The sequence below is a fragment of the Oryzias latipes genome, chromosome 14, assembly GCF_053564925.1.
Source record: "Oryzias latipes strain Hd-rR chromosome 14, Olatipes_Hd-rR_3.1".
Lineage (NCBI taxonomy): Eukaryota > Metazoa > Chordata > Actinopteri > Beloniformes > Adrianichthyidae > Oryzias > Oryzias latipes.
In genome coordinates, this window is record NC_136250.1 from 9,405,317 (window position 1) to 9,427,394 (window position 22,078).

The window sequence follows — 22,078 nt, forward strand, 5'->3', positions numbered from 1 at the left end:
GTTAATTGGGCTCCCAGGTGTAGGCACTCCCATCCTGGTGGGCTAATGAGCACCAGGACACTTATAAAATGGGAATGAGCTGGCTTTCGCTCATTCCTGCCTGAGACTGCCTCCCTGGCTGGGTTCCTGCAACTGTCAGTGCCGTACATAATATCATCACTCCGTGTCACACAGCGGGTTGGCTTGTGACTGGACTGGACTGAAGGTGATTCAGGATCATCTAAAAGTGTCGTTTCAGAATTAAAGGTTAAAAATATGGTTGCGATCACAAATATTTAAACATACTAAGTTCACATGATAAAACGCCACCACAACATGCCTCTATTGCAAACTAGTTTTCCTAATGATTGTTTTACTAAATATGTACATTTTCATTGTTCTTTTGTCAAATATTTTGATAGAATGCCCCTAATAGTTTTAACTATTGAAAACTCAAACCAGCATAGGTAGTTTAGTGAAAAAGCCAAATACAAACAAATGAAACAAAGCCCCTCAAGTGAAAAAAATTCAGTTAAAATTTTACTTTCAATGCATTTTTTTTAAAATAATTTTTTCACATATTAGCTCTGTGTGTGGTCTGTTGTGACTGCAGTTTTGTTGCAGTGACTTTATAGCTCAAATTGAGAAATCTGAGGTGTGTCTGCTTTGATATTTGCCTAAAACTGGCATGTGCTCATTCAAAGCCCTCGCTATATGGTCAGTGAGGGCTCTTCACGTGCTGAGTCCGCATGTCCCTTTGTCACGTCTGAGCTGCTGCTGCTATCATCAGCAGAAACATGCACATACATATATCCCTTTCTTGTCACATTCCCATCCAAATGAATCTACTTTTGCTTCAATACTTGTTCTAATTTTGATTTTAGGTAACACTGAAATGAGAAACATAACTTTTTTTCCCAATTTGTGGTCAGTACGATCAGGAAAATATTTGTCCATGTATACGGCCACATTCAAATGCAAACAAACCGGCGGAAAGTCTGGCCGTTGTGCTGACCTCAGTAAGCCATTCCTAAATGTTTATTGTTCAGTGCTGCAAGAACGAAGCAGAGGCTGAATGTGCTGCATGTACCAACCAGCTGCTTGCTCTGTTTTCATTTCTGTTTTTCACACAAAGACGAGAAAAGACTCATAAAATGCGTGAACCTTGAACGTGTTTTCTGAAGAGACAAATTTGCAATAGATTAAGACTATTTTTTAAATAAAGAATTAGATTGTTTCTTTTTCACAGTTTACCTTGCATTTTCTGTTTTATTATGTGCTGTGGCTTGATAATAGTGGGCTGAATTTTCATCAAACCAAAATTTTTTTCTCTTCTCCTGACTGTCAGTATTATTTTTAAAGTAGATTCAAGTTTTATTTTCTATAAGAGTTCTTTTCTACCTTTATGTTTGGTCTGTACCAGACATTTCCCTTTATTAAATAGTCCCTCTTAGTTTGGAATGAATAAACACGCATGTGACTGATCCATCCAAAAGTGATTTTTTTTATTTGTTTGCAAGTGAACCCTGGTGTAGTTCACCAAGAATGCAGACAGGCCATCCAGCAGATCAAAGAAACCAAAGAGAACCAGTGACAGAATGAGAAGGACTGCAGAGAGTAGTTATGTTTGTCGTTATCATTCTTTATCTGTTCATATCTTATTTAAAAAAAACACAGTCATCACGTTTAAGATGGTTTTACGTTAGAGTTTTTTTTTAAATAAAATCTAAAAAACTAATTACTTTATTTTTAGATTTTCCACCTATTCAAACCATTTATCCTATATTGTGAAAGTGCCACAACTAATATTAACGATTATAAGGAAAGAAAGAAAATGACAAAATGCTCAAGCTGGAGGCTATTTTCCTGTTTTGAATCTAGTCACGTGTAGTAAACGATGAAAATAGTCCAAATTAAAATCTATTGTTAGTTTAACAATTAAAAGAATCCTAGACATTCGCATCTCTTTATCCATAAAATTTGCACTAATAAGTGTTACTGATTACACCCACTGATTGACTAAAGCTCAGTTGCTGTGTTTTGCTGGTATTTAGAGATCCAGACTTTACCAAAGTGCTTTATACGCCATCACATCACCAAAGCTTCCAACGAACGAGAGAAAAAAAATGAATATTGTCAGCTGAAGAACACAAATACTAAGTTAAAATGTAGAACTTTTTCATTGAAGCATCTTTGCAGAGTGGGAAAAAGATAAGGACTTCATATGTTTTCTTGGTGACACTGAAAACAGCTTTCATCAAACCTCCTCCCACCTGAAGTTTCTCACTTCTGGTTAATATCAACAAGTCTCACTTCATGCTATTAAATGTCAATTTGGTTTGTCAGTTTTTTTTCTTCCCTGTGACATAAAGATTGACCTCAGAGGTGTGTGTGATGAACTATAGCCGTGCACCCTCTTTGTGTTTGCATGAATCAGGGTGAGTCTGTGTGTTAACCCCTCTGCTGCTCACGCAACAAAACAATGGTGTCCAAAGCAAAGTGCTGACATGAGCCCAGGCGTTCCTGCTGCCCGGCCCCCCAACACCCGTAGGTGTATATATACCCCTATATGCAAAGTCCCTGCAAACGGTTCAGTGGACACCCTGCGACACACAGCTCACCAGTTGGGTAGGTTAAACCATGTTGTCATAAGGCAGTACAGTTTCCCAACTCATAGATATTTTGTGGATTGGGCTTTTGATCAATTTGTCAACCAGGAACGAAGACTCATGAAAGGGTGAAATGAAGCAAAAGTAACTTTTCTTACTCTACAAAGATGAGTTTCTGTTTAAACATAAAGGGAACAAGGAACTATATGATTTTAGGTTATTTTAGTAGTCATGTCGCAGAATTAGGGATATTTTGGAAGGAAAATATGTGGTAGAACACTAAAAACATAAACAATTTTCTGGTCAACATTGTAAATCTTGTGCAACTTTCTGAAGTTTTACCATTTTTTTCTCTTCAGGTACTGCTGAAAAAAAAAGACAACATGGCTCTGACAAACCCCATGCCCATGGGCCCCTGGAAGGTTAATTTCACTTGGTTTTATGCCAACAAGCTTTTGTGGATTTTTTTGTCTGCAGTCTTATAAAAAATAATAACCTTTGTGTGTGTTATGGTGGATTTCAGATTACTGTGTATGATCAGGAGTACTTCCAGGGCAGGCGTATGGAGTTCACTGCCTGCTGCCAGAACATCATGGAGTGTGGAATGGAGAACATTCGCTCCCTGAAGGTCGAGTGTGGAGCGTATGTAGAATTTCTCCTGCCTTCGGCAAATGTGGAGCAGTTTTTGGTTCCAGTCTTGTGAGGTCCTCTCTTTTATATTTCTATGGTTTCTGTCTTGCAGCTGGGTGGGCTATGAGCACTCTAGCTTCCACGGGCAGCAGTTCGTCCTGGAGAAGGGGGACTACCCTCGCTTTGAGGCCTACAGTGGCAGCAACTCCTATCGCATTGAGAGGATGCTGTCTTTCAGGCCCATCTGCTGCGCTGTACGTTCATTGTGACACACGGGCTGCTAAATCTTCTTTCCACTCAATCTAATGATATTTTTTCCTCACTGTACAGAACCAGAAGGAGTGCCGCATGACTATCTACCAGATGGAGAACATGATGGGTCATCAGTTTGAGCTGTGTGACGATTACCCATCTCTGCAGGCCATGGGCTGGATGTGCAATGAGGTGGGATCCATGCAGGTCCACTGTGGAGCGTAAGTTCATTTTCTTAATGCACACTTTACAAGCCTCTGTAAATATTATTACTATGTTTATTCACAAGGTAACTAATTTGATTTGCCTTGTTCTTGTAGCTTTGTGTGCTACCAGTACCCTGGTTACCGTGGTCACCAGTACATCATGGAGTGCGACTGCCGCGGAGGAGAGTACAAGTGTTACCGTGAGTTTGGCTCCCACGCCCAGACTCCCCAGATTCAGTCTATCAGGAGGATCCAGCACTGAGAGGGAGGTGGTTCTTTCGCTCCTCATTATCTCCTTCCTTACTCGCCTCCTGCACTTCGATCCTCCTCCTCTCCTGCAACCATCATCTCCCCAGCTCTGCTGGTCCGGTTAGTCAGAGCAGGATCCTGGACTGGTCTTCAGGCTCGTACTGACGTCATTGGGTCCCTGCACTTTTGATTTTATCTTGCTTTTTTTTTTTTTTTTTAAAGAAAATATCATTTGGAAAAAAAGACAGGGATGAAAAAGTTGAAAAAGGTTGACTGCGAAACAGCACCTCTATTCCTTCTTTGCTCTTTTTAATCTCCACCATTGATGACATCATTATCATCGTCCGTGTCTGCAACAACACAACCACCCCTGCTGCTGTTACTGTGATACACATGACTGCCTGTGTTCAAGACGATGAATAAAGAGAACAAACAAAGAGACAGAAATATTCACGATATCCACATGTACTTCAGTTGCAGCTGTGTTGTCTTTTCTTTGTGATGATTCTTTAACAAAGCAGGTTTCATGGCACACACTCAGAATTCACATGCAAGCATGAATCACAAAATCCCTCGGGCAAAGGAAAATGAAAAATAACATTTAAAAAACCTTTAAGAGAGAATAATAAATATATACAGACATGAACTATACCAGGGTGACTCAAGGAATTTAAAGCAGAACATAGATATTTTTATGTACAGTAAAAAAAAAAAAAACTGATTTCTTTCTTTTTTTTCTTGTCAGAATCGTTTCTCCTAAAGCATGCTAATCTAGATATGGATATATATTTTTTATATTTTCAAAAACAAGCTTTATGTTAAATGAATAAAAATGTTCAAGTTTAATTGTCTTGAAAATTTTAAATCAATTCCAAACACTTGGAAAAAAAACTTTAGGCGGAAATTAGGGGGGAAATAATAGATTTCTCCCTTGAATATAACAGTAAAATAAAGATAAAGAATTTTATTTTAAACCACATTTTGAAAAAAGGTCAAAAGGTAACCCAAATCTTTAATTTTTGTGACTTGCTTATAAATAAAGTAGGATGAGAGTACGCTGCAGTAAGAACAAGATCAAATAAAGTAGTTTCTGTTCACTTTTTAAAAAACAGGCAACGTTCCTAGCCTAGAAGGTGTTAAATGGAATTTTGAAAAGCAGAATCAGATCATATAAGCAAAAAACAAACAAACAAAGCTTTATAAGAAAATAAAGAAAATTTTGTTTATAAAAACAAATCATTTTAATGTTTTTACATATTTGAAGCATTTATGTATCTACAAAATTATCAGAGTTATACATTTAAATCCCACATGTACAAATATATATAAACAAACATGTTAAGTCTCGCCAACTAAATCACAGCTGACACAACAAAAGGCTGTCATCAGGTTCACCTGAAGCGGAAGTGGGTGTTCCACCTTTTGCCAGTAGTGGGCGCTGTGTAAACCCTTTAACTACGACAGTTTTCCTTCCTTGACGGCAGAGAATGACATGTTAACAACCAATGACTGTATAACAACAAACATGGCAACCTGCAATTACTCCTGGGAAGGTAAATAATGTTTCTTTTCAGATCTGAAATAGCTATCCGCTCGGGATTTCGGACACAACTTTCAGTTTTGGCTCCATCACTTTAACACTATAAAACGTATACATTTGTGGAGTAATATCAGCATTTTAGAAGCTTTGAAGTGCCCATGATTAGAAGCTAACCTGTGAGCTCGCTAGGCTAGCCGATGACGTAGAAGCTAAAAGTTTTTTCCCCCGTTTAAAAATGCATTTTTATTTATTTATCAGTGTAAGTTTCTATTTTAGATTTTTAAAAATTAATAGATGAACCGTAGTTTAGCCTTCAAATGAAAAAAAAAAAAAAAACGTAGGAGGTGAAAATTCAGCCTAACTATTGAATGAATAGTAAGAATAACTGCATGCATATTTTCTCTGGTTGCTTTTTTCTGACTTTAATGATTTTAACTTCTACACTGTAAATCTGTCGTTAAGTTGCAGCATAACCATTTTACTGTTAAACTTTTAGGACGATCTTTTTCGTTTTTTGTTACTGGGAACAGTTTTAATACAATGAAAATCTGGCCAAACTAGATCTGCCAAACATAAATTTTAAGTTTCGAGTTAAGGTTTTTCGGGCAGCAAGTTTTTGCCTGAAATCCTTTTTTTAAAGTGCTATTATTTAAATTATTTATAAGGAGGTGATTGTTAAGGGAATTCACATTTAAAAAAGCTGTTTGTCTCTTTCTCGTTGACTACAGTTTGTTTCATTGCTGCAAAACAACAGAAACTGACAGATGTGCATCTGCAGAACATGCAGCACGGGAAACATTAGGATTTCTCCTAAAGCTCTTGTAGCACTAATATTTTTTCCTTTTTTTTTAATCTTAGATTTACGGAAGCAGGCGAGACAGCTAGAGAATGAGCTGGATCTCAAGCTGGTCTCCTTCAGCAAGTTGTGCACCAGCTACAGTAACCATGACCAACGGTCAAGGTGATGGCACACCTAACATAAACACATAAACAGGGGGGTATTCCTGGAAGCATGTTTAAACTACCCTGACTTTAATCCTGAACTCTGGCTGAAATCCGCCTGAACTTGATTACTCTGGGTATGTCGGTTCCAAAAGACCGGATGAGTTGGTGTAAATACGCTCGACTTGGTAACCCTGGGTTAAGGCATTCTCAATGGAGTGCCGATTTCTGGAGTCACCATGGAAACGCGTGGAGAAAAAAGAGAGCGCTATACTTTTGAGACGGAGTTGGAGATTTTAATGACGGCGTATGAAGATTATAAGCCCATCAAAAAAGTAATACGGCTGTATCGGCAAAAGAAAAGAGTCTCTGCTGGGAGAAAAAGAATGGACAAAGTTAACGCAAGATTTTCTATCTCATTTCCATTTTCATTGTGACACACACAGATATATATATAGATATAGAGATATATATATATATAGATATATATATATATATATATAGATATATATATATATATATAGATATATATATATATCCAGTTTAGCTCGTGCTGGTTTGCGGCGCCTTCCGTCCGTGAAACCCGGGTTCGACTCCGGGCTGCTCCCTGTTCCCTTCTCTACCTCTGCCGGTTCCAAGCCCGGTTTGAGAAGGTTGCGTCAGGAAGGGCATCCGGCGTAAAACATTGCCAAATTTACCATGCGACTCGTTCGCTGTGGCGACCCCTGATGGGAGAAGCCGAAAGTGGAAGAAGATATATATATATATATATATATATATATATATATATATATATATATATATATATATATAAAAATATGTACAAATATATAAACAAACTTGTTAAGTCTCGCCAACAATATATATATATATGTGTATATATATATATGTTGTTGGCGAGACTTAACAAGTTTGTTTATATATTTGTACATATTTATTTATATATATATATATATATATATATATATATGTATATATATATATATATATATGTGTATATATATATATATGTGTATATATATATATATATATATATATATATATATATATATATATATATATATATATATATATATATATGTGTATATATATATATGTGTTGTTGGCGAGACTTAACAAGTTTGTTTATATATATATATATATATATATATATATATATATATATATATATATATATATATATATATATATATATATATATATATATATATATATATATATATATATATATATATATGGGGCTGCACTGTGGCGCAGTGGTTAGCGCTCTTGCCTCACAGCAAGAAGGCCCCCGGTTCAAGTCCCGGCTGGGGGACGTGAAAAACAGAACATCAGTGGGGGACCTTTCTGTGTGGAGTTTGCATCTTCTCCCCGTGCATGCGTGGGTTCTCTCCGGGGTCCTCGGCTTCCTCCCACCATCCAAAAACATGCTTCATAGGTTAATTGGCAACTCTAAATTGACCATAGGTGTGAGTGCGGGAGTGAATGGGTGTGTGATTGAGGACATTCTACCCTGCAACAAAACTGGCGACTTGTTCAGGGTGTCCCCCCTGCCTTCGCCCACAAGTAGCCGGGATAGGCTCCGGCAGCCCCGTGACCCCGAAAGGGATAAAACGGTTAAGTGAATATATATATATATATATATATATATATATATATATATATATATAAATAAGAGTTTAAGTGCTTGGGGTCAACAGTTCAGTGTGATGGGGAGTGTGGAAAAGAGGTGAAGAGGCGAGTGCAGGCAGGTTGGAGCGGGTGGAGGAAAGTGTCAGGAGTGTTGTGTGACAGAAGAGTGTCAGCAAGACTCAAAGGAAAGGTGTACAAGACAGTGGTGAGACCAGCTCTGCTCTATGGGTTAGAGATGGTAGCAGTGAGACAGAGACAAGAGGCTGAGATGGAGGTAGCGGAGATGAAGATGTTGAGGTTCTCCTTAGGAGTGACCAGGTTAGACAGGATAAGGAACGAGTACATCAGAGGGACGGCTCATGTTGCCTGTGTTAGCGACAAAGTCAGAGAAGCCAGACTGAGATGGTTTGGACATGTTCAGAGGAGGGATAGTGGATATATTGGTAGAAGGATGTTGGAGATGGAGCTGCCTGGCAGGAGGGCAAGAGGACGGCCAAAGAGGAAATATATGGATGTCTTAACAGAGGACATGAAGTTGGCTAATGTTAGGGTAGAAGATGTCCATGACAGAGTGAGGTGGAAAAGGATGATTCGCTGTGGCGACCCCTGATGGGAAAAGCCAAAAGAGAAAGAAGAAGAGACATATATATATATATATATAAATTATCCAACTTAAAAGAATTAATTCAATTGGTAACAAGTAATTGAGTTAAATGTTTTCAGCCTAATTCATTAAGTTTACCCAACTCAATATTTTTTTACAACTCAAATTTACATATTTATTTAACTAAATGTAATATTACTCCAATTCAATTAAATGTTTCTCCATCTTAATTTATTGTAATTCTTGAACTACCATTCTCATTTTTATAACTATAAAATAAATCAAACAAAATGGATTTGCAATATTGAAAATTATGTCTGTGATCATTTCTCAGATTTTGACATCGTTAGTTAGCACTAGTGATGCTGAATATCCTCATCATCCTCTCCCTTCCTCTCACTCATGGTGCAGAAAGAATTAAACATAACTGGACAAATAACTAGACAAAACACAGTAAAACAGCTAAACAACTAAACACATTTGGACAAAAACCCACACTTAAACCCAAATCCGTCCAGACAGCCAAAGGGAATTAATTGAATTAATTTGAATGAAAGTAAAATAACTGTCTGAAAAGTAAGTGTTATTTCTAAGCTGACTTAACAAAAAAAAGATTTATCTTAACTGAAGCAAATAATTAAGTTAGATCAAAGTAAAAAAGTTTATTTTTCCAACATCCATACATGGTCTTATCACCCTCTCTCGGTGGAAAAAGTATTATGTGAGCTTTTTCATCCACTAAATCATCTTCAAATGGACACGCCATGCTGCTTCACCTCTCTGTAAACAAACTAACCTTCAACTAAACCTGCTCCAGACCAGGTTATGTTCAGAGCATGAGTTGCTATGGGAACTTGACCTACCCTGAAACATACCTCCATTTCTGGAACAGAAAACTGAGGTTATCAACTTCCTTAGCCTCAAACTCACCGTGGGAGCTAGCATAACCTGCTTTCTGGAATACCCCCCTGATCCTACATGTGGCTGTATTTGTCTTTAAAACATATATTTTCATTAAATAAAAGTTATCTGACTCAAAAAGGGCGTCTAATTTAATTATATTGTTTGCAAAAGTATTTTTTTTAACCTTTTTTGTTCGGAACATTACCATGATACTTGTACGAATAAAATGTGTTACGTCCACTAAATAATATTAAATGTGTTGCTTGGTAACAGTTTTATGACAACTCATCAGTTAGGAATATTTTATTTTCTTCTCTGTTTTTATTTTATTGTGAAAAATGTTCTTCCCCTATCATTAAAAAAACAAAGTAAAACAAAACAAAAAAAGCCAAACAGTGTCTTGGATTTACCAAAATAGGACTTTTTAAATGTTTCCATTTTCCGTGTTGTTTCAGGTCCAACTCCTTTAGTCAATCTCAAGACAATGTTCTTGTGGCGATGACTACAGAACTGGAGCACCTTTTGACTAAAGTAAGTTTAATCCCACTCCTCATTTACCCTAGGATTCCAGATTTGTCTAATGTTCAGTTTTAAATTATTATTATTTTGCATTTGTTTACAAAAATCTAAATTTCCAAATCAAATTTGAATTAAACATTTATATTTATTCTAAATTATGTTTTCCTTAAATGAATATGTAGATAGTCCCTTTTTTGAAATAAACTTTAAAATCCCCCCCCCCCTTTTTTTTAAAGTTTTGTATTTTTACTTTGTGATTCTAAAATTTAGGCTCAAAATGTATCAAAATTAATAGTTTACAAGTAGCATAAACTGCAGAGTACTGATCATATTTCCTTTTTTCCCAGCTGACAGCGGTTAATGACAAAATGGCAGAATATATAAATAGTCCTGGAGCCTCATCGCATAATGCAGCACTAATGCACACTCTACAGAGACACAGGGACATATTGAAGGTACCTACAATCTTTTGATCTGCAAAATGTTTTTATTTTCATTCAAGTTTAGTCAAAGATTTCAGATATTGATGAATATTTTTACCATATGACATTGAAACGTGTTATTTTGAAAACCTGTGGCTGCACATCCTGTTGATCTGGTTTGTAGGACTACTCTCACGAGTTCTACAAAACCAAAAACAACTTCTGTACCCTGCGAGAGCGTGAAGACCTTCTAGGCTCAGTCCACAGGGACATTGAGTAAGTTTTCACACATCTCTACACAATAAAAGACAGAAGTGCCATCTAGAAATGTTAGGTCATTAAAAATTGACCTGACAACACTCAACTGCGCTTAATTATTATTGTTGCAAATTAAAAAAAAAAAGGGAAATGACCTTAAATGGCATACAACTGTTTTCTTTTAAAATACTTTAAGATATGTAATTATGCTGTGATTGTTGTTCATTTTAAAGTGTACACTGTTTTAACTTTTTGATTTTCAGTCAAAATGAAATAAAAGCTAGAAATATCAGAAAATAATTAAAAACAAAAAACAAAATCTTTCTGATTGCCAAACCAGCAAAGACCCAGATTATCAATAAATATCTAATAAGTTAATAAAAACATGCTGCATTCAAGAGCTTAATAGTGCTAAGGTTAAACATATGTGTCATTTTTGCCAGATGTCTCATCAAACAGTACTCTGGAGTCAGTGTCACACAGTGTCTAAAGATGTCTGCTCTGAGAACAGGCCGGTGTGTCTGCTTTGATTTCTTTTGTTGCTGTTTTTTGAAGGATTTGTTTTCATGTGCTGCAGTGGTTAAAACTTTAAAATCTTGTTTTGTCACAGCTGTTCTGCTGTTTCATTCGTCTGCAGCATTTTTCTTTTCAAAGCTTTCTCGCATAACTTTGTAAACTTATTGTAAACTTATTGCAGTACTTCCTACATTTATGGTGTTGAGGTTTGTCATCATGAGTTTTTTTTTCCTGCTTTCTTTCACTGCATCAGCTTTTCTCTTCTCAACCCCCCCCCCCCCCCCCCGCCTCCTTTTTTTACATCTCTGCAAACCAGACAGAGGCGAAGATGTCCAGTGTTTCAGAAATGTCTCCACCCTCTCAAGCTTTCTTCTTGTCCACTGTCATTATTTTTCATTTTATACGAGGCACCACCTCTTATCCAGCTCCCCCCCACCCCACCCCACTTCTCTTTGTGTCAGTTTTCCAGGCTTTCTCTTGGGGATTTCTCTCCTAAGTGCCTTCTACAGTAAATCAAACCACAAGGCTTTCATTCAGCCCAAGCTAAGGAGAGAGTGGTTACATCTGGTCTGACTAATCCATAGAAATGCTTTATCAGTAGAGGAGAAAGCAAGAGAAGTGTGCTGCTTTGAAGTTGACTGATTACCAAAAAAAAAAAGAAAGACATGATACTTATTTTTCCCCATTAAGTGGTGGATCCAGAATGCTGGAGAAGAATCTTTATTGTTTTAAACTTTTAGTTGCAGTTTATCAAGAAAGAAAATGTTTGTAGATGCCTTGAATAACCTGTTAACATTTAAATAAAGAAAACATCCAGATGAAAAGCGATCATACCCAATTTAAAGATGTAAATGAAGCATTTATCTAAAATAAAAGATGGTGTTCACATTGTGATGTGCTAGAGCAATAACTAGTCTAATCAGACTGATCAGTCCACATATGGCTGGTGTGAAAAGTTGCTTGAAAACCTGAACAAAGGAAGTGAAAAGATCATCGTGCAGCCTTTTAGATAACATTGCAGAGTGAATGACTTGTTTTAAACGGAGAATCAAATGTAGATCTGAGGCTCTATTAAATGGATTTCCTTCAGATAAATAACTAACATCCATTAACTCCACAAGTTCAAACTAAATTTGGCCTTCAACCACATTTATCTGATCAAAGCTGCAGTTTGTCCATCACTGTGTAGAGCAGCAGAGATCCTAAAGTTTGATGTGGAGTTTGCTGAACATGAACCTGTGATGGGTTTGTTTGATGTTCATCACCGTTATTAGACCTTTTTTTTTTTTTTCAATTGAATTAAGTGAAAATACAGAATAATCAGATAATTTTTTTTTTCTTTGCTAAATCCATTTAAGTTTCCTGTTTTTCTCTCCAGGTCCTACAAGAGCAGCACAGGAGTGAACAACAGAAGAACAGAGCTCTTCCTGAAGGAACATGAACATCTCAGAAAGTAAGAGATTCCTTTTAGAGCTTCCAAAACTAAAGAAAAATGTTTTGTTTTAAAGCTTTTTTTTCTGTGTATTCCATCCAAAAAAATGTATTCTGTTGGAAAACGAGCATAATGTGAAATATAGACAATAGAGTATACGTTTGATAAAAAAATAATTCGGCAAAAATAGTAGGGAAGGTGGTACTGAGTCAAATGCTAAAGAAAATGGAGAAATCCTGTTATCGTCTTAGGGCTTCACGACCAGATGTGACCTGAAATGAACCACAAAAGACAGGAAAAACATGAATTTGCTCATAGATTCTTATGTTTGTGTAATGTTACAAATAAAGCAATTGGGGTGTCCTTAACATACCTCTCTATGCTCCACGTCGTCTCTGCTTCACGGCTCCTCATGGTGGCTCTAAACTGAGGAAAACTGACAGGAAGTGATCAATTCCAAAAGGAGGACACTGACAGTAACTGCATGATAATGGCCTGCGTTAGTGAAAATGTGTTGCTCCAAAATGACAGAATACTTTAGCTTGTTTTCCAGTAGATTTGGACCCACTTTGGAGCCTCAAGATGAGGGTGGGAGACACGGCTGAGTGGATGCAGGCGCCTGTTCAGAGGGCATTCACGCCTCATGCAAGAAGACAATTGCGTTTAAACAAAGCAATACTATTTTATGTTAAGGTTGAGGCAAAAAAAACTGTTCTAGTGGATACACAATGTGGATAAAAGCCTTAAGGGACATTCTGTCAGAGTCTATAAAGTTTATACAAGAAAACTCAGTTAAGAAATCTGTAATTTTGACCCAAAAAGTTGCCGGTACCTGTTTAGGTGACGAGTAGTCGCTCCACAAGACTCGTGCTCGGTGAAGATACACACATTTAACAGATACGAATGGCCTAATGTTGTCGTGAACACAGTTCTGCATGGGGTAAACATGGGTAAAAAAAGAGACATTCCCAGCACAATCATATTATACCGTGACGGTTCTTTTATTTCTCTGTCCATCCAGACAAATGAACCAGAATCAAGTCTGAAAGGAGGATTTGTTCTATTTTTTTTTTACTGTAGCTATTCGACAAACCGAATAGACAGACAGATTTTATCATATATTTTAGCATCTTTGAAACCTCTGGATGCTGGTTGAAGACTAACTTTCTTGCTTTTTCAAAGTTTCTATTCCAGCTCTGATGTGAAGTCGTGCTTCCTCTGAAGTCACCGTTCTGTTTGCATCAGATCCACGACTCAAAGACTGAACCAAGTGGCGTCTTTCCATAGATGCTGCCAGATTTAATTATTCCTTTTCTTTATTTAGCAGCAACAGGAAGCCTTTTAATGTAGTTCTTCCATTTTTCTGTGAACTTGATACTTAACATCATCATCATCATCAACTGTATTTACAAAGCACTTTAAAACAACTGCCGCCGAGACCAAAGTGCTACACATCTTTAAAAAAACCAAAAACGAACAGACATCAATATGACAAAAATAGTTTGAAAACACAAAGAATTAAGAAAGAGAATGCATGGCTGCTCTGTGAGCTGACAGAAGATCCGTGGCTGTGAGGCCGACCCACCGATGACGTGCTTAATGCAGCCCGGATTACAAACTCGTCTTATCACAGCAAAGCAACTCCTAGGATTTCTTCTCCCGTGGGGAAAGACGATGGCTCTGTGTCTATCGGCTGCAAACAGCTATTGTGTTTTTCATTTGGCCAGAGCGCCTGCTATTCTAATAAGATTATTAAACATGCTGAAAAGCTGAAAGCTTCTGCTTTGAACGAATGGAAAAGTATTGAAAAGCGTGTGGACATGACAAAGCATCAGAGGCAGTAATATGAATGCAGCATCACTCTTACTGACTGCAGCCAGCAGATGCCATTTAGGGACAAAGAAGCTGAAACATTTGAATGTCTTACTCTACGTTGAAGAGGAAAAAATAAATTGATGTTTTTTTCAATCTGCAGTCAGCTGAAATATTACAGTATGAATTCTAATTTGGACAAAAAAAGTTTATTTCAGAACCAAACAAGAGTTTGATCTTTTATGTCTTGGATCAGGTTATTTTATTTCATTTTATTTCTTTTTTGTCTTGATCATTATGTTACTTCGGTCATGATTGTGAGTCAAAACAAAAACATTCTATAAACTTTAGTTTATAGAATGTTTCTTAGTTAACTTTTTTACATTTTTGCAACTATGACGATGTAATACTATTTTTTGTTTAATTGATATTAAATTAAATTTCCACTGCTCCAAAATTAGCACTTTTTAGGGGCAGGGCATTCTTTTTGTCTATTGGTGTCTATTTTTTTAAAATTGAGTTTAATCCTACAGTCAGGTCTATGAGCCTGTCGATTAATGCCACCTAATACATCAACCTTAATTTGTAGATCAAAATGTTCGTTTTATTTGGTCAGTGTTTGCTGATTCTCGTGTAAAGTGTCTGCTCCTTTCGGATGCCTGTGGCATTCGAGGCTGTCCATGCAAACCTGCAAGATCCAGGCAGACAAATGTACATCGTGGATGCTGGATCAAGTTTAGCTAAAGTGCATGAATCTTATAGATACTGCTGCTTCAACTTTGCCTCGCATCCATTTGCTCTTATGTAATAATAATGAAGCAGGCTATTATAGATGCATCTAGTGTGGGATTTCCCAGAATTGAACACTTTGAGTCTTATTGCTTCATAAAAACCATCATTGGCTTTCTTTACATGAAAGAAAAAATGTCTTTAGCCCAGCAAGGCAAGAATATATTTAGTTTTTTGCAGACATCTAAAAAAGCTTTTCACTTCAATGGTTCAGAACTGCTATTTTGCATTTTAAACAAATATGTTTAGTTCAAATATTACGTTTTTGCTAATTTAGTTTCAAGGCAATCATTCTTATCACTTACATACCATTTCCTGTCAAATAAATGCAGGGAAAAAAAAGACATTTCAATGTGTTCACATCCTTTCTTTAAGCAAATATATTTAAGCTCCGGTAATTTGCTTCCATGTCTGTTATCCTCAAGTTCAGCCCAGTTGAAAATCTTTGCTGCAAACTGGTCTTTTAAAGCAAAGAGATTCAGTAAAGCAAAACCACATGTAAACGCAAAAGCCTGTGGATTGTGCCCACTAATGCAGAGTCCACAGAAAAGGCGGATGACAGCAGCAGATGTAGAGTAGAAGAAGAGGATGAATACATAGCGGAAATATAAAACACCGTATTGATTTTGGTCTCCAGCGGAGACTAAAAGGATGCACATTGCTGCTCTTGTGTGCGCGGTTCGGTTCTGGAATGAGCACATTTTTCTGCCCGTCACTTATCTCAGAATCTAACAGCTGCTGGAGGTTTCGTGTCTTCCTTCTGTGTTCCCCGTATCAGCATCACTTGGATGAAATAGGACTGAATTTCAGATTTGTTCAAAGCGTACAGATTAAACACAAACAGTTAATGAGCTTTTCTTTTATCAATGGTTATTAACCACTACTTCCTGTATCAGTTGAGGATCAAGACACATTTTAAAGCATTTTAAGACTCAACTTTAAATGTTTTAAAAATGCATTTATTTATCTCATTTTTAATCTTTTTTTCCCCCCATTTTTTTTGTTCACAGCTCAGATAGTCTTATTGATAATGCAATAAGGTAAGCCTCATCTTCCAAGCCTCTTCACACCCATTCTTTTCCATCTCAACCCCTACTTTTCGTCAGCTGAATCATTGATTGTAATTCAGTCTTCCTCTGTTTTCTGCTGCTAAATCCTTGGTGCTTTGTCTCCCTCCAGTATCGCCATGGCTACCAAAGAGAACATCACATTTCAGCGTGGGATGTTGAAGTCCATTCAGACAAGGGTCACAACTTTGGCCAGTATCCTTTCTAGTTCTGAAACCTCCTGCTTTATGAACACCCCCCCCCCCCGCCTACAATAGCATCAAATTTCATCTCTGCTGCCGATTTGCACAAAGCTGCTTCGGATGCATGCGATGCAGACACAACTCTGAAATAACTTTGCTTCCTGGTATTTTATTTATCTCTTTGTTGTGTAGGAAGTGTTTTTTTTTTTTAGTCTCGGAGAAGAAAGCTGAAAAACCTGCCTTTGATGTTATTTTCCTTCACCAGGCTTCCCCGCCCTTCAGATCGTTTCCCCGCCATCAACAGTCTCATCCATAAAATCAATTTGCGCAAGAGGCGGGACTCTTTAATTCTAGGTGGGGTAATTGGGATCTGCACCATAATCCTTCTGCTCTACACCTTCCACTGACCAAAACAGGATTCATCAAATTTTAAGTTAAACTAAGACATTTTTTTATCCTTTTCCTTCTGTTTGCCATAACTTGTTAACTTGTGTCTGGTTTGTGGAATTGGTTGCATGTTTTCTTTTAATTCCAGCTCTGTAAATTTTCAACGTTTTCATGCTTTCTTAATTAAAGGCGATGAGCTCACTTCCAGGTCTGTCATGCTCAGTCAAGTTTATTTCACATGCAGAAGAACTATGGCACAGTAAACCAGTCATACCGTACAAACGTATAAACATTGGAGTGCAGAGGTCAGTGCATACAATGTGGGAGAGACGGTCCAATTTCTAACTTGCAGTATATTGTAAACATAATGAAGAGACCCACAAACGCCAGTCCAAATGGGAAACAGGTGCATATTCTCATGAATGCACAAAGCAGCAGACAACAATATGAGAGCAGAAGGGACTTGTTGTCATTTATACTTTAAACTGTGGATGAAACAGACTTGTACATCTTTCTGTGGCCCAAAAATCCAGTTTAAATTTTTTTGTGTGGCTTTTTGGTGTTTTTTTGTGGGGGGAGGGGGGGATTTCCATTTAATGGATGTTTGTGTGTGAGAGAGGTGCTCTTATAGAGTGTCTGTCAGGCCAGTGCTCACCTCAGATCACTAAATTGATGACATTTTACAGTTTCTTCTCAAACAGTGCAATTCTCCTCTGTGACTCCAGAGATTATGGGATTAAGGAGCATAGGATTAGAACCACCGTTTCACTTTTAGTCCATGAAAGGAAAAATAAAACATAATTTGGATGCCCTTTTTTTTCTTCTTTACAGATGAGATTTTGTAAATTCTCCTTCATCTTCTGTGCAAATTTGAGATTTGATGACGTTAAAGGAGTCCCATTCCGTCCCAAAGTTCAATTCGCCGTCTCTAAGACACACAGAGAAAGATTATTGTTCTACTTGTTGTAGGGAGAAGTTTACAGGTGTGTTGATCATGCCTGGCATCCATACCTATTGTATATGCTATGAAGATGATTACCGCCACACCCAGCAGGATTGCCAGAATGCTGAGCAGCATGGACAGACGCCCATATTTCCTTGCTCCCTCAACATCTCCCGTTTGGAGAACAGACTTGGACTACCAGTAAAGAGGATATGTAATTATGGGATTGCAGAGCAACAGCAGAAGACCACCTGTAGTGGTGGTTAAGAGGTGACTTTCTGGGTGAATAAAGAGGAAACACTCACCACATTTGAGTACCACAGGGCGCATACATTGAGAGGAACTGCGGGACAGAAACAGGACAGCACAGCAAGCCAGAGGTAGCTGGGAGGTTGGGGTCCGGGGGGCACCGCGGACAGCTGTCCCAGACTGATCCGGGAGGAGGACCTGGGTGGGGTCGACAGATGCCCAAAGGAGCCGGACCTTAGAGGCGATCTCTGTTCGGTTTGGTCCGCGTTGAGGGAGCGGACGCTCCCCCTGACGTTCAGGGAGAAGGAGTCGGATGGTTGGTTGCTCTGGCCGCTGGGCTCGGTGGTCCCGGTGCTCAGCAGCTTTTCCGTGTCCTGGAAGTTGGTGGGGTTAGAAACTTCTCTGTCGCCGAGGGCGCTCTTCTCAAAAACTGCATCCGTGTTAATCGCCATCACAGAAAATACTACTGATCTCGTCTCCTGAATGGGGTGTCCGTGTTTGGCGCTGCTGTCCCGAAGAAGAGGATGCTGGAGAGTCTTCCCTCAGATGTTACCCATGGGGGGTTCATCAGATTAAATCTTGTGAATTCACGGAGCGCAATACAGTCAAAGTAACCTACTTAATTAAGCAGCCAAACTCCATCTAAATCTCTTATTGATGAGCGAGATCTTATTGATGTCTGAGTCTCCCTCCTGTGTAGTTGGCGGTGAGCGTTCGGACGCACGCCTTTGCTCTCCCCACCCCGTTGTATATTATCTGGTGAGGTATTGCCGCATCCATTACATCTCCTCATCACATCCCCAGCGCCGGAGGCCTACTTAGGCACCGGGCGAGGCTTGGGACAAGCAGAAAACACAATTAAACCTCTTTTGAGGAGAACACGCGGTGCGTAAAAGCTTTCCATTTACGCGCACAGCAGCAAAACCAGCATAAAGGACATAGCAAATACCGTATGGGAGTAAAGCAAACACAGCAACATAAACCTCCGTTCATATTCACCACCTGCTGAGTCAGAAACTAATGTAAACTTTGATGTATTGAGGCATTTAACAGGAGCCTTTTTGTCTGACCGAACACAAAGAAAGGGCACCAAATCTGCATTTACTTTGCTTTTACATTTAGATTACACTTTACAAAAACCTGCAGACACGAAATATGAAACTTGTGGAAATTTTGCAACATCACTATTACAAATATGGTAAATTATTATTTTTTTGTTTTATTTTCTTGCCAAGCTCAACTGTAGTTTTGTGAAAAAAAGTGCATTTCAATCCATCACAGACTGGTTTCTTGGCAATTTTTGGTTGAAGCTGTTGTTTGGGTACCTTCTGCATTTCAATCATTTGTTCCTGGAGGGAGAGAGGTCAGAGGGTCACCTGTTACATTTCCGTCAAGGAGGGAGAGGCTTCCAGTTTGATGTTTTCTCATCTTTATTGTCTGAATAAGAATATCCTTGCTGTGTTAGATATGTAAGGTCTAGATTTATAAAATATTCATCATAAAAATTTAGGACCAAAACAATTCCCCTTCCTGAACAAACCATTTTATGGTTTGGAGTTGAAATTGGTTCAATGATGAAAACTGTAAAGAAAAACGTCAACAGCCAGATTTTAATATTTAGTTTATTTGACGGGGAATATTCACAGGAGCATTAGTCAAAGAAAAGATACTTTGTACCAGACTATACATCTCAGAGCTCATTTCCATCTGCAGTCCCCAAGACATACAAAACAAGAACCAACCAATAGTTTAAAACAATGCAGTGCAATTACATAAAAGTTACAATTATTACATAAACGGTACAATTACATTTATTTAGAGGTCTACAGGATAGTTCATATAGGTGCATCAAGAACCCTTCAGCCATTGTAAGTGGAGGATCCTTTACAGACCACTTCCATTAGAATGCTCTTCTCAACTTGCACACATTTTGTGTGCTGTTCTTGATAATTACAGCCTAAGTTTGATTTTATTTGTTTATTTTTTAATCCTATAATTGTTACAGATTTTCATGTTGAAAAATTGCATTAAATTGGGATCTGAGAGCAAATTTTAACATATGTGATCTGGTGATGAATGTTTTTAACATTTTAACAGTCATAGTTGTGATGATAAGGCACAAGTTGCCAGTTGATAAAAAAATATAATGAACATATGTATAAAACCCATGAAAAACGTCAAAATGCATTGTGCTAAGGGGCTTTGCATCATATTACTCATTCCTTAACATTCATGCTTTTAGATGATTGCTTTAATTTTTTGGAAAATCTACTTGACAAAGGTTAGAAAAGATATTTTATGCAAGACATTCTTTATGAATCACAGTTTAAGTTATTTTACTCACTAAAATTGAAATATTTTACAGTATTGAAACCTTTATAGGAGGAAATACAAGTCCAATTACTAAAATGGAAAGTTTTTGTCTAAATAGTAAATATAAACATGATTTTGATCCTATACTATATAACTGTTATGTCCTTTTTAAACGTAATGTGGAATACAATGCATCTCTTCTCTGTGAATGCGTGCTATATGGTTTTTTCCTATTCTTATAGGCTAATAAATATTAGAGCTAACACTTTATTGCGATAACTAAAAACAAAACGTTTAGTTTCTATGCTTATCCACCTTTGAAGCCGATGCTTCGGTAAACTGCGCCATCTAGCGGTCAATGTTGAGAAATCACACGAGGAAGCTGAAATTATTCCACAGCTCTCAAATCATTTTATTGAAAACGTTTGCAGGTTATAAAAATGTGTGTTTATCAAACACTAGTAAAGAAAAAGTAGAAAAACTTCAGAGGGGGTCAAAACATTTGTGTTGAAGAATCTGCTTTGTTATTGTTTACTATTTTTGCCTGGGGTTTGGGTTAAAGTACTAGCAGATACTTTACCCAGCAGACTACATCCAATACTTTTACCTTTGGAAAATCTTCTGGTTTGATAGTCTTGTGACTTCTTTAGTGAACATGCTGGGAAGGAATTCCATGAAGCAGCCAGTAACGCCTTCAGGCTCCGAGGAGCAGACCAAGTAGCTCCCACCCCACCTTGTCCACTCTATCTCTGTTGTTTATGTGCAACAGCTGAAGTCAAAAGTGCTCTCCAAATACTTTACTTATTAAGGTTAAAAGCTGCAGGTCCACAATTGCATTTTTATTTCTAAAGAGTATTTGTTCTATGTTGTTCTCTTTTTTTGGGATCAACAAGCAAACAAACAAACTGGCATATTTTAGTGAACCATTATACAACTTTCCAAGAGGGTGTTGAATTTTGGAGACAGTGCTGTGGTGCCATACTTTTTATTGGAAAATAGCAACATAGAACATTTTGTTCTTTTATTGTGGCAGGGAACATATTAAAGACAAAACTTTGTTGCATTTCATGCATTGAAAAAAGAATAATCTCAAAGTAAAAAAAAAAAAAAAAGAAATCATCAAGAAGAAAAAATAAACAATGGGCTTCAGCTCAGATGGGGCAGGATGCAAAAATCCAGACTAACGTTTAGTCGCATACCCACCACCCTACATCCTCTTCCTCTTCTTGAGTCATCCGGGGCAGGGCTGACCAGAGCAGTTCTTCAGCTGGCAGCTTTAGCATGTGTATAGAAACATAAAGCTTGCCAGTGAAGAACAGCTGTGTGTCAGCTATATGGGGCTACAGGTGGGTGAGAACTGGGATCCCAAAACAGATGGTTGCAGTGAGCTAGCTGTATTCCCATCAGTCCGTCCTTTTCCTTGGTGAAGATCTGCTGATTTCTGCAGAAACAAGAGGAGAATTTTTCTTTTAGTCGTCAAAAGGCATGAGCATGTCACATATGTATAAAAAGTGGGTGCAGACAAGCAGCAGTTTCTCCGATCATCTGAGTGAAATGAGATATGTAAAAATGCCTGAGGTGAAGCACACAAAATCATGCATCAGATTACCGTTCGCCTAGCTCTGCCTGTGCACGTTCCTCTG

General features: G+C 37.7%; 3 protein-coding genes and 1 non-coding gene across 6 annotated transcripts; 2 read left to right on the forward strand and 2 right to left on the reverse strand.

The window, feature by feature from the left end:
• Positions 1 to 186: 186 nt before the first annotated feature.
• On the forward strand, positions 187 to 4,393 carry LOC101157555 (beta-crystallin A1). 2 transcript variants are annotated; one of them, XM_078930714.1, is made up of 6 exons: positions 187 to 205; positions 2,948 to 3,010; positions 3,112 to 3,230; positions 3,331 to 3,472; positions 3,549 to 3,691; positions 3,791 to 4,393. In XM_078930714.1, exons 2-6 carry the CDS (start codon positions 2,972 to 2,974, stop codon positions 3,936 to 3,938), a joined length of 591 nt encoding a protein of 196 aa, XP_078786840.1. In that variant the 5' UTR covers positions 187 to 205; positions 2,948 to 2,971; the 3' UTR covers positions 3,939 to 4,393. The 2 variants fall into 2 exon arrangements, with proteins under 2 accessions (XP_078786840.1, XP_004076208.1); XM_004076160.5 differs by lacking the exon at positions 187 to 205 and adding an exon at positions 2,519 to 2,607.
• Positions 4,394 to 5,326: 933 nt separating this feature from the next.
• LOC101157798 (Golgi SNAP receptor complex member 1) lies at positions 5,327 to 17,141 on the forward strand. Of its 2 annotated transcripts, none has more exons than XM_004076161.5 (9): positions 5,327 to 5,478; positions 6,324 to 6,426; positions 10,002 to 10,077; positions 10,413 to 10,520; positions 10,672 to 10,763; positions 12,640 to 12,714; positions 16,305 to 16,334; positions 16,474 to 16,556; positions 16,826 to 17,141. In XM_004076161.5, the coding sequence occupies exons 1-9, from the start codon at positions 5,418 to 5,420 to the stop codon at positions 16,948 to 16,950; spliced, it is 753 nt and encodes a 250-aa protein (XP_004076209.1). In that variant the 5' UTR covers positions 5,327 to 5,417; the 3' UTR covers positions 16,951 to 17,141. The 2 variants fall into 2 exon arrangements, with proteins under 2 accessions (XP_004076209.1, XP_078786836.1); XM_078930710.1 differs by lacking the exon at positions 5,327 to 5,478 and adding an exon at positions 5,818 to 5,840.
• On the reverse strand, positions 17,140 to 18,865 carry LOC101158219 (trafficking regulator of GLUT4 1-like). Its single transcript, XM_004076163.5, has 3 exons — positions 18,179 to 18,865; positions 17,942 to 18,068; positions 17,140 to 17,858 (listed from the first exon to the last, which is right to left on the reverse strand). Exons 1-3 carry the CDS (start codon positions 18,572 to 18,574, stop codon positions 17,845 to 17,847), a joined length of 537 nt encoding a protein of 178 aa, XP_004076211.1. The 5' UTR covers positions 18,575 to 18,865; the 3' UTR covers positions 17,140 to 17,844.
• A 2,811-nt stretch (positions 18,866 to 21,676) lies between these two features.
• On the reverse strand, positions 21,677 to 21,770 carry mir22-2 (microRNA mir-22-2). Its single transcript, NR_107170.1, has one exon. It is a non-coding gene; the product is annotated as a microRNA mir-22-2 (primary transcript).
• Between the last annotated feature and the right edge of the window lie 308 nt (positions 21,771 to 22,078).